The 13,061-nt window shown below is 46.8% G+C and overlaps 1 protein-coding gene across 1 annotated transcript; it reads right to left on the bottom strand.

Moving 5' to 3' along the window:
• Positions 1–5,841: 5,841 nt before the first annotated feature.
• LOC144773842 (uncharacterized) lies at positions 5,842–12,632 on the bottom strand. Its single transcript, XM_078658935.1, has 3 exons — positions 11,899–12,632; positions 11,339–11,623; positions 5,842–6,089 (listed from the first exon to the last, which is right to left on the bottom strand). The coding sequence occupies exons 1-3, from the start codon at positions 12,323–12,325 to the stop codon at positions 5,842–5,844; spliced, it is 960 nt and encodes a 319-aa protein (XP_078515061.1). The 5' UTR covers positions 12,326–12,632.
• Between the last annotated feature and the right edge of the window lie 429 nt (positions 12,633–13,061).

Genomic DNA, 13,061 nt, shown 5'->3' with positions numbered 1-13,061 from the left:
TCTTCCCGGAACAGTTTCCAGAATTTGTGTGGAAGTGGATCAAGCGGCGAGCCCAAAGGAACACCGTCAGCCAATGCACAAAAGTCCTCGAAAGACGGCAGAGGAAAGTTGTTCAGCCGGGCTAGCCTAACATCTTTCTCCGTGGTAACAGTCGGAGTGGGATTAGGCAAAGATTGAGAGACAGAGCCTGACGATGAGGCAAGATTGTTCAAGATGGTGGCAATCTTGTCCTCAAAGGCCTGTGCCAGCGAATCACAAAGAGATTGGGAAGCAGGGATGCCATTTGCAGTACAGGCAGGATGCGTCAAGTCTTTAACGATCTTAAATAGAGCCTGAGACTTGTTTGCGGCTGCCAGCAGCGATTCCTCTAAGAATCTAGCTTTGGCGAGCCTGATCTGAGCTTTATAGGTCGCCAGTGCCTGTTTAAAAAGAACTCTGTCTGATTCAAGGTACTGCTTTCTCCAGGCACGCTCAGCCCGTTTAAACTGGAGTTTAAGCTGCCGAAGTTCCCCTGAATACCACGGCATGGCGTGATTAGTCTTAACTCTAATTTTTAGCAACGGGACCAAAGAGTCCAGTGAAGCCAAAATTCGCTGGCAGAGGGTCTCGTAGCTCGCGTCCGCACTATCTCCCAAGGTGAAACCATCCGAGAGCAGAGTAGGCAGAGTTGACTGTTTAAGGAGTTTAGACCATTGTCTACCCACCTTAGTGGCTCCTACACTGCCTTTCTTCACTGAGGCGGCAGTAAGTGAGAAAGAAAAAAGGACGAGCGCATGATCCGTCCAGCACTGGGGTAGGATATCCCGTAAGGTCACTTGACGTACGTCTGCAAAGATCAGATCTAGGATGTGACCCTTTGAATGGGTTTGGGAGAGTACGAGCTGCTGTAGCTGGATGTTGCGGCAGGCCTGGACCAACTCTATGAATGCAGAATCAGTCGGTCCATCCGGCCATAGATTAAAATCCCCTAACACCATAAACCTTGTGTGAGAGTAAGATAGATCGTAAATTAGATCAATGAGCTCAGACACAGCAGGCAGTGCACTAGCCGGGGGTCTATAGCACAGCAGCCCAGTATATAGCACACCTCCCTGACCATTTAGGGAAAAGCCCAACAGTTCACACCTAGGGATAGCCTTAATGTCGAGCTGGGAGAAGTCTAGGGTCTCCCTAAAAATCAGCCCAACTCCTCCTCCTCTGGCCCCCACCCGGGGATTGTGTATTATTTTGAAGCCGGGAGGGCAAGCTATACCCAATTCCACTATGCTGTTCGCTCTAGTCCAAGTCTCTGTGATGAAGAGTACGTCTAAGTCATGAGACTCAATAAGTAACGCAATTTCTTCACAGTGCTTGCTGAGAGATCTCACATTCAGCAGTCCACAGGACAAGGATTCTAGATGCCTACAGATGGTATCAGGCTGGCGACTGGGAAAAGTGCCGGAGTTCAGGCTTATAAGTTCATCGCGGGAATAAGACAGAGCAACTCGAAACGAAGAGGCAGCATTTCCGGCACCCGGCGCATCCTGTGTGCGAACGGGCGCAAACGGGCTTACCTCTGGCGCACCTCCAGCGCGCCGCCGGCACGCCCGCTGCGTGCCTACGCTGCGCGCTTGAGAAAGGCACATCTGATATAGCCGTTAAGCGCGGGAGTCCTGCGAAGCAGACCTCTGGCCCCCCCATCCAAGATGTAAAATGCCACATGCTTGTCGCTGAATAAATGTCTTCTGTGTGTGCATTCTTGGATAGAGTGAAGAAGCATCACTTTTAGCTTTTTTCTCTTCTGGTGACCACATATTTTTTGCAGATTCTAGCCAGTTGCTTCATTGCATTTCCCCATCCTTTCCCTGTTCACTTTTTGTTATGAAAATAAAAAAGAAGAAACACATTTAAAAACTATTAAAAGCCCTTCTAGAAAAAAAGGTTCCTGTTATAACCATTATCTGGTCAGTGTATACATCAGTGATTGCCTGGGTGTGTTATTGCATGCATTAGTGTATTGCTGTGTGTGTCTCTTTCTGCTTTGCTGTATCACTTTGTGTGTCAGTGTCTCCATCAGTGTAAGTGTGGGTGTGTCTGTGTATGTATCAGTGTGTGCCTTGCTATGCTATTGGATGTATTAGTGTTTTACTGGGTTTATCAGTGTCTTTATTGCTGTATGCCTGGATGTGTCACTGTCTGCACTGGTGTGCCTCTGGGTATGTCAGTGTAAGTGTCAGTGTGTGCCTGGGTGTGTCAGTGTGTGTATGAGTGGTGTCCCTGGGTGTTTTAGTGTAGGCATTTGGGTGTGCCTGGCTATGTCAGTGTTTGCATCAAAGTCTGCCTGGGTGTGTGAGCGTATGCATTAGTGTGTGACTGGGTGTGTTTCCGTATTGATGAGTGTGTGCCTGGCTATCTCAGTGTATGCATTAGTGTGTGACTCAGTGTGTTAGTGTATGCATGAGTGTGTGCTGGGTGTGTTATTGCATACATTAGTGTTTGGATGTTTGTGTCAGTATCTGCATTGCTGTATGCCTGTGTGTGTCAGTCTAAGCATCAGAGTATTCCTGAGTGTGTCACTGTCTGCATTGTCATATTCCTGGGTGTGTCAGTGTATGCATGGGTGTATTCCTGGGTGTGTCAGTGTATGCGTCAATTTGTGTCTAAGTGTGGTATTGGATGCATTAGTGTTTGGCTGGGTGTGTCAGTGTCTGCATTGTTGTATGCCTGTGGGAGTCAGTCTATGCATTGGTATATGCCTGAGTGTGTCAGTGTGTGTCTTATTGGATACATTAATGTTTGGCTGGGTGTGTTAGTGTCTGTATTAGCATGTGGTTGGGTGTGTCACTGGCTGCACCAGTATGTGTATAGGTGTTTGAGAGGCTGTATCAGTGTTTGGCTGAATGTCCAAGTCGCTGTTTTAAACTTGTGATATCTGACTTGGTGTGTCATTGTCTGTATAGGGATGTGCCTGGGTGTGTCCCTTTTCTGCATTGGAGTGTAGCTATGTGTATCAGTAGTTGTATTAGGGTGTGTCTGGGTATGTCAGTGGGTGTACCAGTTTATCCCTGGGTGTGTCAGAGGTTGTATCAGTGTAAACCTGGGTCTCTCAGTGACTTTGTTGGTGAGTATCTCGGTGTCTCAGTGGCTGCATTGGTCTGTGCATGGATGGTTCATTATGTGTGTGCTTTTATCAGTGTGTGACTGGATATGTGAGTAGCTCTAATGGTGTATGTGTTTAGGTGTGTGTATCCGTGTATAACTGGGTGTACGAGTCGCTTTATTGGTGTGAAGCTTAGTATGTGAGTGACTCTATCACTGTGTGAGTGGGTGTGTCAATGGCTGTACGGGTATATGAGTCTATCTAAGTAGCAGTTTGCATGTGCAAATGGGTTTGTGACTGACTGTATGGGTTTTTGAGTGGCTGTGTTAGTACCTGAGTATATGATTCTATATCTGTGTGAGTTCATGTATCAGTACCTGTATGGGTGTGTTTATGACCTATAAGCAAAATTAATAATATACATTTTTATAACTTTACAAAATACTTTTTAATAACATGTTACAAAACAAAACCAAACAATTAACAAAAAAAAAACGTAACTTATTTAACTATTTACACTTTTGTGCACAAGTACTTCATGAAGCACAAAAATAGTGATGTTTTGAAGCATCTTACAATCGAGTCAAGGAAAAAAGGTTACAGATAAATATCTGTGCTGCAATACTTGCGGCAAAGTAGTTATCCAGGGACACTGCAAAAAATTATTTACATAAAACAACTTCTATGTGGAAGCACTTAAAAGCAATTTGAGAAAGCGGCCACAACTAAATCATGTGGGACAAAGTAGGTGCAGCAGGACAGACCACCTGTACATCACCCTTGGGAGAACCACCATCAGCTGCAGTCATTATATTAGCACCTGCCTTCTAATATTTAACCCGTTTACCGCGGCGGACATTCCGCTGTGGTGCGGGCGTTCAACACAGTGGGCGGGGCTGCGTCGGCCGTTGGTCATGCACAGCACTCGGAAGGGTTAAGTAAGATGCTTACTCACTGGATGAAATGGCATATGCTTGTCACCGTGCAATTATCCTCAGTGGGTGCATTTTTCCTAATTTACTGTTCTCAGGTTATGTACTCTTACACCAAAAGTGATGTACTGTTGAAAGAATCATCAATGAACAGTGAGGAATAGTGAGAAAAAATAATCATAAAGATTGTAAAAAAAAAGACCCAAAACTTGGATTCTAAATCTGAGCTGTGCAGAATATCAGTGGAATTAATTACATGACTTTTTCACACATGCAAACTGTCATATTAAAGACACCCAATTCAAGACACCAGGAGAACTTTGCTGTTTGCATCTGTCAAATGTTTGCAAGTGCTCGAAGCACAGATTTGAAAATATGCTGTCCTTCATCTGCAACAAAAACCCACTTCTTGTAGAAATACTGAGTTTTTGGGACAGTTAAACTAATGAGAGACTGATGCATCATCACCTTTGGACGTTCTCTGCCTGCTGCCGCTGTTGGATCGGATCAGGATGCTGTGCTGTGCAGAAAACGATGACCTGGGTTGCTGCCCTTTCCTTCATGCAGCAGGAGATTGAGGGGTTGAGGATGGCTGCCAGGGAGTCTGCCCAGGAAAGTCTACCTTGCTTCTGAAGCTGGACACTGCAAGATATGGGGAGACATCCAACAATATTGACAGTGGGATGCCAACTCTGAAGATGAGGCACACTCGCCTGCTGCTACCTGCTTCTGCCCTCCGGGACTCTCATTTCTGCACCTGGTCCGAAGAGGGTGTGACTGCTTACTGGCCCCCTGCAGCTTATCCTCCCAGCGTGATCCTCTGAGCCGAGCGCTCCAACGGGGAGTGGCACCTTGTCCTGTTTGGTATCCTGCCTGTTTTTGGGATTGCCTCACTGTTGGCCGCCAATGCGACCTGTGCAGAGCCTGATTGTGACCCCCCCTTGTCCTTGCCTGTTGCTAGACGATTCTTCCTGCTAGGGTGGAGCCTTGTGCAGTGCCTGTAGTCCTCGCTTAGTCACTTCATTGGAGTGGGGCTAGGGAGGTGTGGTTGTTGGGGGTTGGTTGGTACCCCGGCAGGGGAAGGACACTGGAAGGGCGTTGCAGAGGATTACCTGAGCAGCAACATGAGGCGCACACATCTAAGACCCAAGTAAGAAGGGTTGTTGTCTTCATAAGGCACAGGGGGTTAACACCAGCGCTCTCATAGGTTGTGGTGTAACATGTAACGCAGAGTGGTAGCCCTAGCCCCCAGGTAAAATAGCGGACTCAGTGCGCACAGCGTGCTCAGGGGGCTTGGGGCTTTGATGTCTGAAGATTTGAAGACACAGACATAAGACATAAAACATAAAAGGGAGGGGGGATTGTAATTGCTGAGGGTGCTTTCAAGTACCACTTGAGGTTCCATCTATCTGCCAAAAAGGAAGCCTCCATTAAAGAAAAAAGTGCAATAAAAGGAAAGAATGTAGGAAAAAAGAGAGAGGTTACATCGAGAAAAGGAGAACTTGTGCCTTCCCCCCTCGTTGGAGGAGCTCATGCAGGATCTGGAGGAAGTCGAGTAATGGACAAAGCCCATCCATCAGCAAAATCATTGGTGGTCTCAATTAAAGACTTTGTAGGAAAGCATTAGCAGAGGGTACAAATATTGGACAAGCAGCTTCATTGGGAGGCAGTGTTCAGGACACAATGACTGCATGTGAGGAGGAATTTCAGGATCTGTGTGGGCCCTTAGGAGTGATTCACCCTGCTTTCCTATTCCTGAGAGTTGAGTTTTGTGTGCTCTGGAGAAGGGACAGGGGCAGAGGTCACTATAGAAGGTCCATCAGCAGATGGTCACTCAAGGAAGGTGCTACCAGGAGGTCGCAAAATAATTGGAGGGAGATCATGCATCAGCATCCGAGGGACATTGGTTAACTCTGCTGTAAATTTTGACTTGCTGCTGTCTGGTCCATCTCCGATGTTGGTCATTCTTCTGCTGATGCAGAAAATACTACATGGGCTATTTGAAGCATCGCTAGCAGCAAATAAGTCATTGAGAATGGAGGCCGGAGGCCAAAATGTTAAAGGAGATCTTGTTAGAACTAAAAGAAATTAACTTTTGTATACCCTCATTGGTAAGACCTTAAATCCCTCAACTGATGTCCAAAGAGGTGTCACTAGATCAAGAGGAACGTGAACACACCACAGTTTATGTGTCAAAAAGGCCAATGATGTTGAGGAGAAGGAACAATATGTGGGCGATGAGCTGGCGTTTGGGTAAATTAAAAGGGAGAAAAAGGAGTCAGAGTTTAAAAGCAAGGCCACCAGCCCTGAAGCGCAGGCTGGATCAAGCCTGTGTTCAAGACGCACCACTTCTATTGATAAAGAGGCAGCAAATGATACGAGGGGTGGATCCTGAGAAGTGGGGAGTGTTAAAAGAGAGTAAAGGCGAGGGTTTAGTTGGTATTGCCAACCTACAGGAGGGCACTAGTCCATTGAGAAGAGCCCACCCCAGTAAAATCCCTAAGGGAAGGATGCCCTCCTGACAGAGTGTTAGGAGCTTTCAGAACTCTGAGGCCCTTTGGGATCTAGGAAAATACATCGCTCCAGAGCAGGCATATACCTTGCGTAGACCATCACAAGTTAATTATGTGTACTTGGAGGCGACCTGGAGGGGGAAAAAATCTAATAAGTAGAAGCCTTCAAATAGGTTAAGTATTCTGATAATATTCTCATACTGCAATTTACTGGAGAAGGTTGTTTCAAGAGATATTGAGTGCATAGAATTCACCTAGTCCAAAGCAGGTAGAGGGGTAACAAAAGGCTATTTTAGTTCTCTAATGTTTGTTGACTTGGTACCAGAGGCAAGTGATGAGTTGAATAAATCATGACTTAGGGGCCAATTCACAGAACTAATCTGAGACAAAATCCTAAACGTACTACTTTTGGTATTCACAGAAGGCATTTAGTAGTAGTAAAGTTAGGATTCCTAACTTTACTACTACCAAACTGAGACAAAATCCTAACTTTATGACTTTCGGTATTCACAAAAGAGATTTGGTAGTAGTAAAGTTAGGATTCCTAACTTTACTACTATTAAATGCCTTTTGTGAATACGGAAGTCGTAATGTTAGGGTTTTGTCTCAGTTTAGTAGTAGTAAAGTTAGGAATCTTAACTTTACTACTACCAAACTGAGACAAAATCCTAACTTTATGACTTTCGGTATTCACAAAAGAGATTTGGTAGTAGTAAAGTTAGGATTCCTAACTTTACTACTATTAAATGCCTTTTGTGAATACGGAAGTCGTAATGTTAGGGTTTTGTCTCAGTTTAGTAGTAGTAAAGTTAGGAATCTTAACTTTACTACTACTAAATGCCTTCTGTGAATACCAAAAGAAGTACGTTTAGGATTTTGTCTCAGATTACTTTTGTGAATCGGGCCCTAAGAATAGTGTAGGTAGCAGAGGTGGAAACTCCCCACTTAAAGCCTCCCATGTTAGTAAGGTTCAAATCAGGAACAGCTACATTTGGTGATTGGGAGAGAGGCAAATCCATCAGTGGTGGTGGGGTTGGTTTGTGGAACCCTAAAGGTAACTATCCTGTCCCACCAAAGGGAGAGATTGACAGAACTGATTTCTCTACGCAATATGGTTGCGTTTTTAAGCATTGATTGGGGAAGTATTCTTTGATGGGGGACAGATAGTTTAGGGAATCACTGCCCTTGCTGGATTCCGGGTTGTTTACTGAAATGTACACAGGCTGAGAAATCTAATAAGAACATGAGGTCGTTCACACTTATGGGAGGGAAATAAGATAATCTGTTTCCGGATGATTTGGTTGGAGGATGAGGAGTACCACCAGAATGGTTTTACACATTTTATATGAGTTGGAACCAAATTGGGCCGTGGGCGGGTGACTGGTGGATTATTGACATTGGTATCTACCAAACAGAGTAAGGGGTCACAAATTATCAAAACAAGTAGTGATTGGCTATTAGCTTTTTCACTGGATCTCTACGAGGTTTGTCTGCTGCAAAATAAGTTGATAGTTGTGAATGTTTATATAAATCAAGAGGACTCTCGAAAGGAGATGTGGGAGGTATTCCAGAGGGAGCTGGTAGATCTAGCAGAGCTCCTGGAGGGACCCCCAATTTCCTCCTAGGGTACTTTAACTTACGATTAGATCCAGGGAAGTTTGATTCTGTGGTTTTAGATATGTTAGAATGTTATGGTATCCCCAATGCAAATTTCAAAAATGTGAACAGTCCTAGCCTGAAAGGAAAATGGCGAGTGTTCTCACTGAGTTAGGGTTTGTATGCCTAAATGGCCATTTTAAAGAGAATGATCCAGCAGCCTGAACATTTCTACACAGGACCCAGCAGTGGCCTATTGATTATATATTTATTCAGGCATGGTTTTTCGACCTCTGTATAAAATTCAAGGTGTTAAGATTAAAGGCAAGTGATGATTGGCGGCTAAAATTGGCCATAATGGCAGCACCAATATTGAGGGAGTGAGTTATCCCAATGGAAGTAGATTTCCCCAAAACACTTAACAACAAGAATAGATGACAAATATATTGACCAATTAATGCAGTATCAAATCCTTCATGAGATGGACCAGGATAGGGCTGTAGGAGAGCCACATGCTATATTGTATGCAAAGACCATTGCAAAGGTTGTAAATCGACTGACACCAGTAATAAGGTTATATTATAGGAATGTTAAAAATGATCTGCAATGCCAGTATCCTCTGAGCCGAGCACTCCAACATGGAGTGGCACCTTGTCCTGTTTGGTATCCTTCCTGTCTTTGGCATTGCCTCACTGTTGGCCGCCGGTGCGACCTGTGCAGAGCCTGATTGTGACTCCCGCTTGTCCTTGCCTGTTGCTGGACGATTCTTCCTGCTGGTTTGGAGCCTTGTGCAGTGCCTGTAGTCCTCGCTTAGGGCCAGATGTAGGTAGGCTTTTACCGGGTGGTAACGGCCGAAAACCGGTAAAATCGGCCGTTACCGAGGAAATGAGATGTAGGAGGCCGTAAATTACCGATTTCATAAAATCAGAGTCGGAAACATACCGACTCGGTAAGAATGACCCGGTAAAATTACCGTGTCGGAATCTACCGTATACATAAATACCGAGTTCGTATTTTCCGACTCGGTAAATCAGAAACGGTAAAAATCAGCCTTGGAGATGTAGGTTAGCACAAAAATACCGATTCTGCCGAAAAACTGTATTTTTAAGTCGGTATTTACCATGCAATGAAAGCAGGTGGTAACCAAGGGAGGGCTATAAAAAAAGTCCCAAAATGCACCTCAGGACCCATGATGGCGGCTTTTTACATCATAGCAAGACGGCAGAGACTACAGGCAGCAGGACAGAGAGAATGGCTAAGGGAGGAACAAGTGTACAGGCAGAGGATAACACTGTTCCAACTGACAGAGCCTGAAATACTGCAGAGGTACAGGCTACACCCAGACACCATCAAGCAATTGATCAGGGACCTACACCCTCTCCTGGACCACCCAACACCCAGGGCCCATGCCATCCCACCTCATGTCCAGGTGCTATGTAGCTTACACCTGCTGGCCTCAGGGAGCTACCAGAGTGTGATAGCTGTAGTGGGTGGCGTGTCCCAGGGCTGCCTGTCCCGCTTCTTCAGGAGGTTTCTTGACGCCATGATGCAGAGGATGGGGCATTATATTAAATTCCCTGTTACACCGGCAGAATTAGCCAAAACCAAGACTGACTTTTATCAACTGGCACACTTCCCTCACGTGATCGGCTGCATCGATGGCACCCACGTCCCACTCTGTCCACCTGCAGCCACAGAGCACATATACAGGAATCGCAAATCGACGCACTCCATCAACGTCCAGGTCATATGTAATGCAGGTAACCTCATCACTGACATCGTAGCCAAGTTCCCCGGAAGTACCCATGATTCATACATATTCCAGAATAGTGGAATATACACACGCCTACTTGCCGGAGAATTTGGAAATGGATACCTGCTAGGTAAATCACATTGACACACCCTGACACTCACATTAGATCTACGTCTCAAGTACTTGCAATTAATGTCTATCTTTCTCCCCCTAGGCGACAGTGCATATGCCCTGCGGTCCTTCGTGCTCACTCCCTACCTCAACCCATCCACCAGGAGTGAAAGGCGATACAACGTGGCTCACAGATCCACACGAAACGTAGTTGAGCGCACATTTGGACTCCTAAAGAGCAGGTTTCGCTGCCTCCACAAGAGTGGAGGTGCACGGCAGTACACCCCAATCATCTGCTGCAAAATAATAGCGACCTGTGCAATGTTGCATAATCTTGCCACCAAGCAAGGCACTGAGGTGGAGCTCACATATCATGAGGACATTGATGACGACCCAGAGGTGGCAGAGCCCCAAGCCACAGTGGCAGCAGCAGCTACAGATGGGAGACTGAGACGGGCAGAGGTTACACAACAATATTTCTGAGTGAGTAAAGAGACACAGGCATGAATGTAACTTTGTGTAAGTAGTTTAATATTCACTACGCCACAGCATTGTTAGCTCACATTGGGCTCACTAATACTGACACTCCATGAGTGTGTTGTCACGGTTAACACCACCGTGACTACAGCCTTGGGTGGAGTGCAAAGTCATTGTTTGTGGCCACGGGCCACAGGGCGGGGCTGCTGTGGCTGTGAAACAATGTCCTCACGCTGGCCTGTCACACTTCCCCCACGCCTGCCACTCCTCCGTAAGTCATGCACAGGAGTGCTTGCACCACTCCTGCTGGTGGACCCCTCGCTTTCGGCAGCACAAGTGTCGCCTCCAGTGCCAGTCTGATGCGCGAGCACTAGCTCCATGGCAGAGGTCATCCTGGCCATACCTTCACTTAAATTGTTGCAGCACTGCACTATGGCATCCTGCATCGTGACTGACCGTCTGCACAGCACAGTGGTAGCAGTTGCAAACCTGTTCAGGGCCTTGGTTTGCTGGCGCACATCCACACGGGCCTTGCGTCTCTCCAAATGGTCCCTGTCCAATTTGTCACACAGGACAGTCATGCACTGTGTGATATCTGATATTCCTGACGCCATGGATTGCATGCTTTCTGCCATTTCCCCTATGCCCTTGCCTACTGCTTCCAGTTTATTATTAGTTGTGCGGGCGTGCCTCTGAACCCCCATCATTGCTTTTGCCTGCAGGCGCTGCACCTTCACCATGGTGGCCTCCAGTCCGCAGAAGACACCTTGGACTTGCCGCACATCCTCTACCTCCCGTGGCCGTCGCCCTCGGACACTGGCCCGCGTGACTCTGGGACTGGGCTGCTGCTCGGTGTTGCCTCTGTCCTGTATGTCACCCTCCACCTCCTCCTCCTCCGATGATGTTTGCAGTATTCTGCGAGGGGGCACATCATGGCTCCTGACTCTTCCCAGCACTGGGGATGGTGATGTGGGGGTGGGTGATAGTTCTGCCGCTCCTGTGTCCTGACTACCAAATAGGAGAGGGGATTGTGGATATTCTGCAGTTGCCTCCTCAGGTATCGGGGCAGCCTGCTCTTGGTCCTGCCCTCCGTGAGATGTGCTAGGTCCTGCTCCTTCCCTCCTCTTCTCTCTGACCTCAGCTGTGCTGCGCTTTGACTCTCCTGTGGACAGACATGGACATTGTGTCAGTAATGTTGTTCACCTGTGTCATGAGATTAAAAACACTTCTATTGCACTTTTGCCTGTCTCTCATTTGCCTATGCTACTTGTCTGTTGCTCCCCTTGCTGCAATGCACGCTGACTGCTCTGAGGTATCTACACATGACTACATTTCCCAGGATGCATTGCAGGACATTAGTTAAACCTGTTGTGGAGTCTGATTTGTCCTGTGAGGGGAATAGGTAAAAGGGTAAATGATAATGTTCCTGCATCTTACCTGGTTTCTTTGCTCCTCTTGCTGAGCTGTCTGCGTCTCCTATTCCGTGTATACATTCCTTCTCAAGGGTTGTTGCGACCATCTCCTCAATGTCGGTGAGTCTGGGGGCTCTGTTTCTTCCGCCTCCTGTAGCAGCACTTTCCTTGCGGTGGGCAGCAAGCTTTTTTTTGGTGATTATGCGGATGTCATACCACCGTTTTTTTAGGTCTTCTAGGTCACGGTGGGTGACACCAATGGCATTTACCTTGCCTTGTATGTCCAACCAGGTGCTGCGCTTGATTGATTCTGCAACATGCAGAGTTTGCTTTCCAAATATTTTCCCATAATGTCTGACAACCTCCGAAATCAGCACCTGCAGTTCCTCCTGGCTGAACTTCTGCTTCCTTTTGCGCTCAGCAGCATCTCTCTGTGCCTCCTGGCTCTCCATCTTGCTGTGTAGTTTGTCTCAGGAAAGGCTGCTCCACACTCTGTCCTCCTGCTCTCCTGACTGTTTGTTTCTGCACCTGCATGGGCGTGGCCTGTCCCAGGTACTGGGGTGTGGTGCTTGGATCTGATTGGTTAGTTCCCCTGTGGCTTGGAATTTGGGTGTGGTTGAAGTACCTGATTGGTTCACAGGCACACATGTTTGTCAGTTTCAAATTCTTCGGCGGATAGTTCCGACACGGTAAATACCGGGTCGGTTTTTCCCGACTCGGTATTTTCCGGGTCGGGAGTTGCCATTCATTCCTATGGGCCATGGCACCGGTGGATCGGTTTTGGTTTTTCCGTCTCGGATTTTACCGTGTAGGTATATTCCGAGTCGGTAAATACCGTTTCCGAGTACCGACAGGTTCCGAGTCGGTATTTGATACCGTCATTGTTACCTACATCTCATTTTCCTACTCGGTAATACCGAGTCGGTATGACTCGGTATTTAAGAGGTCGGTAAATATTATTTACCTACATCTGGCCCTAAGTCACTTAATTGGAGTGTGGCTAGGGAGGTATGGCTGTTGGAGGTTGGTTGGTCCCCCGGCAGGGGAAGGACACTGAGAGGGCGTTGCAGAGGATTACCTGAGCAGCAACATGAGGTGCACACATCTAAGACCCAAGTAAGAAGGGGTATTGTCTTCATAAGGCTAATACCGGCGCTCTCATAGGTGGTGGTGTAACATGTAACGCAG

The sequence above is a fragment of the Lissotriton helveticus genome, chromosome 8 (genome assembly GCF_964261635.1).
Source record: "Lissotriton helveticus chromosome 8, aLisHel1.1, whole genome shotgun sequence".
NCBI classification, from domain to species: domain Eukaryota; kingdom Metazoa; phylum Chordata; class Amphibia; order Caudata; family Salamandridae; genus Lissotriton; species Lissotriton helveticus.
The sequence above is the reverse complement of the archived record's forward strand: the minus strand, read 5'-3'. Positions and strand labels throughout refer to the sequence as shown.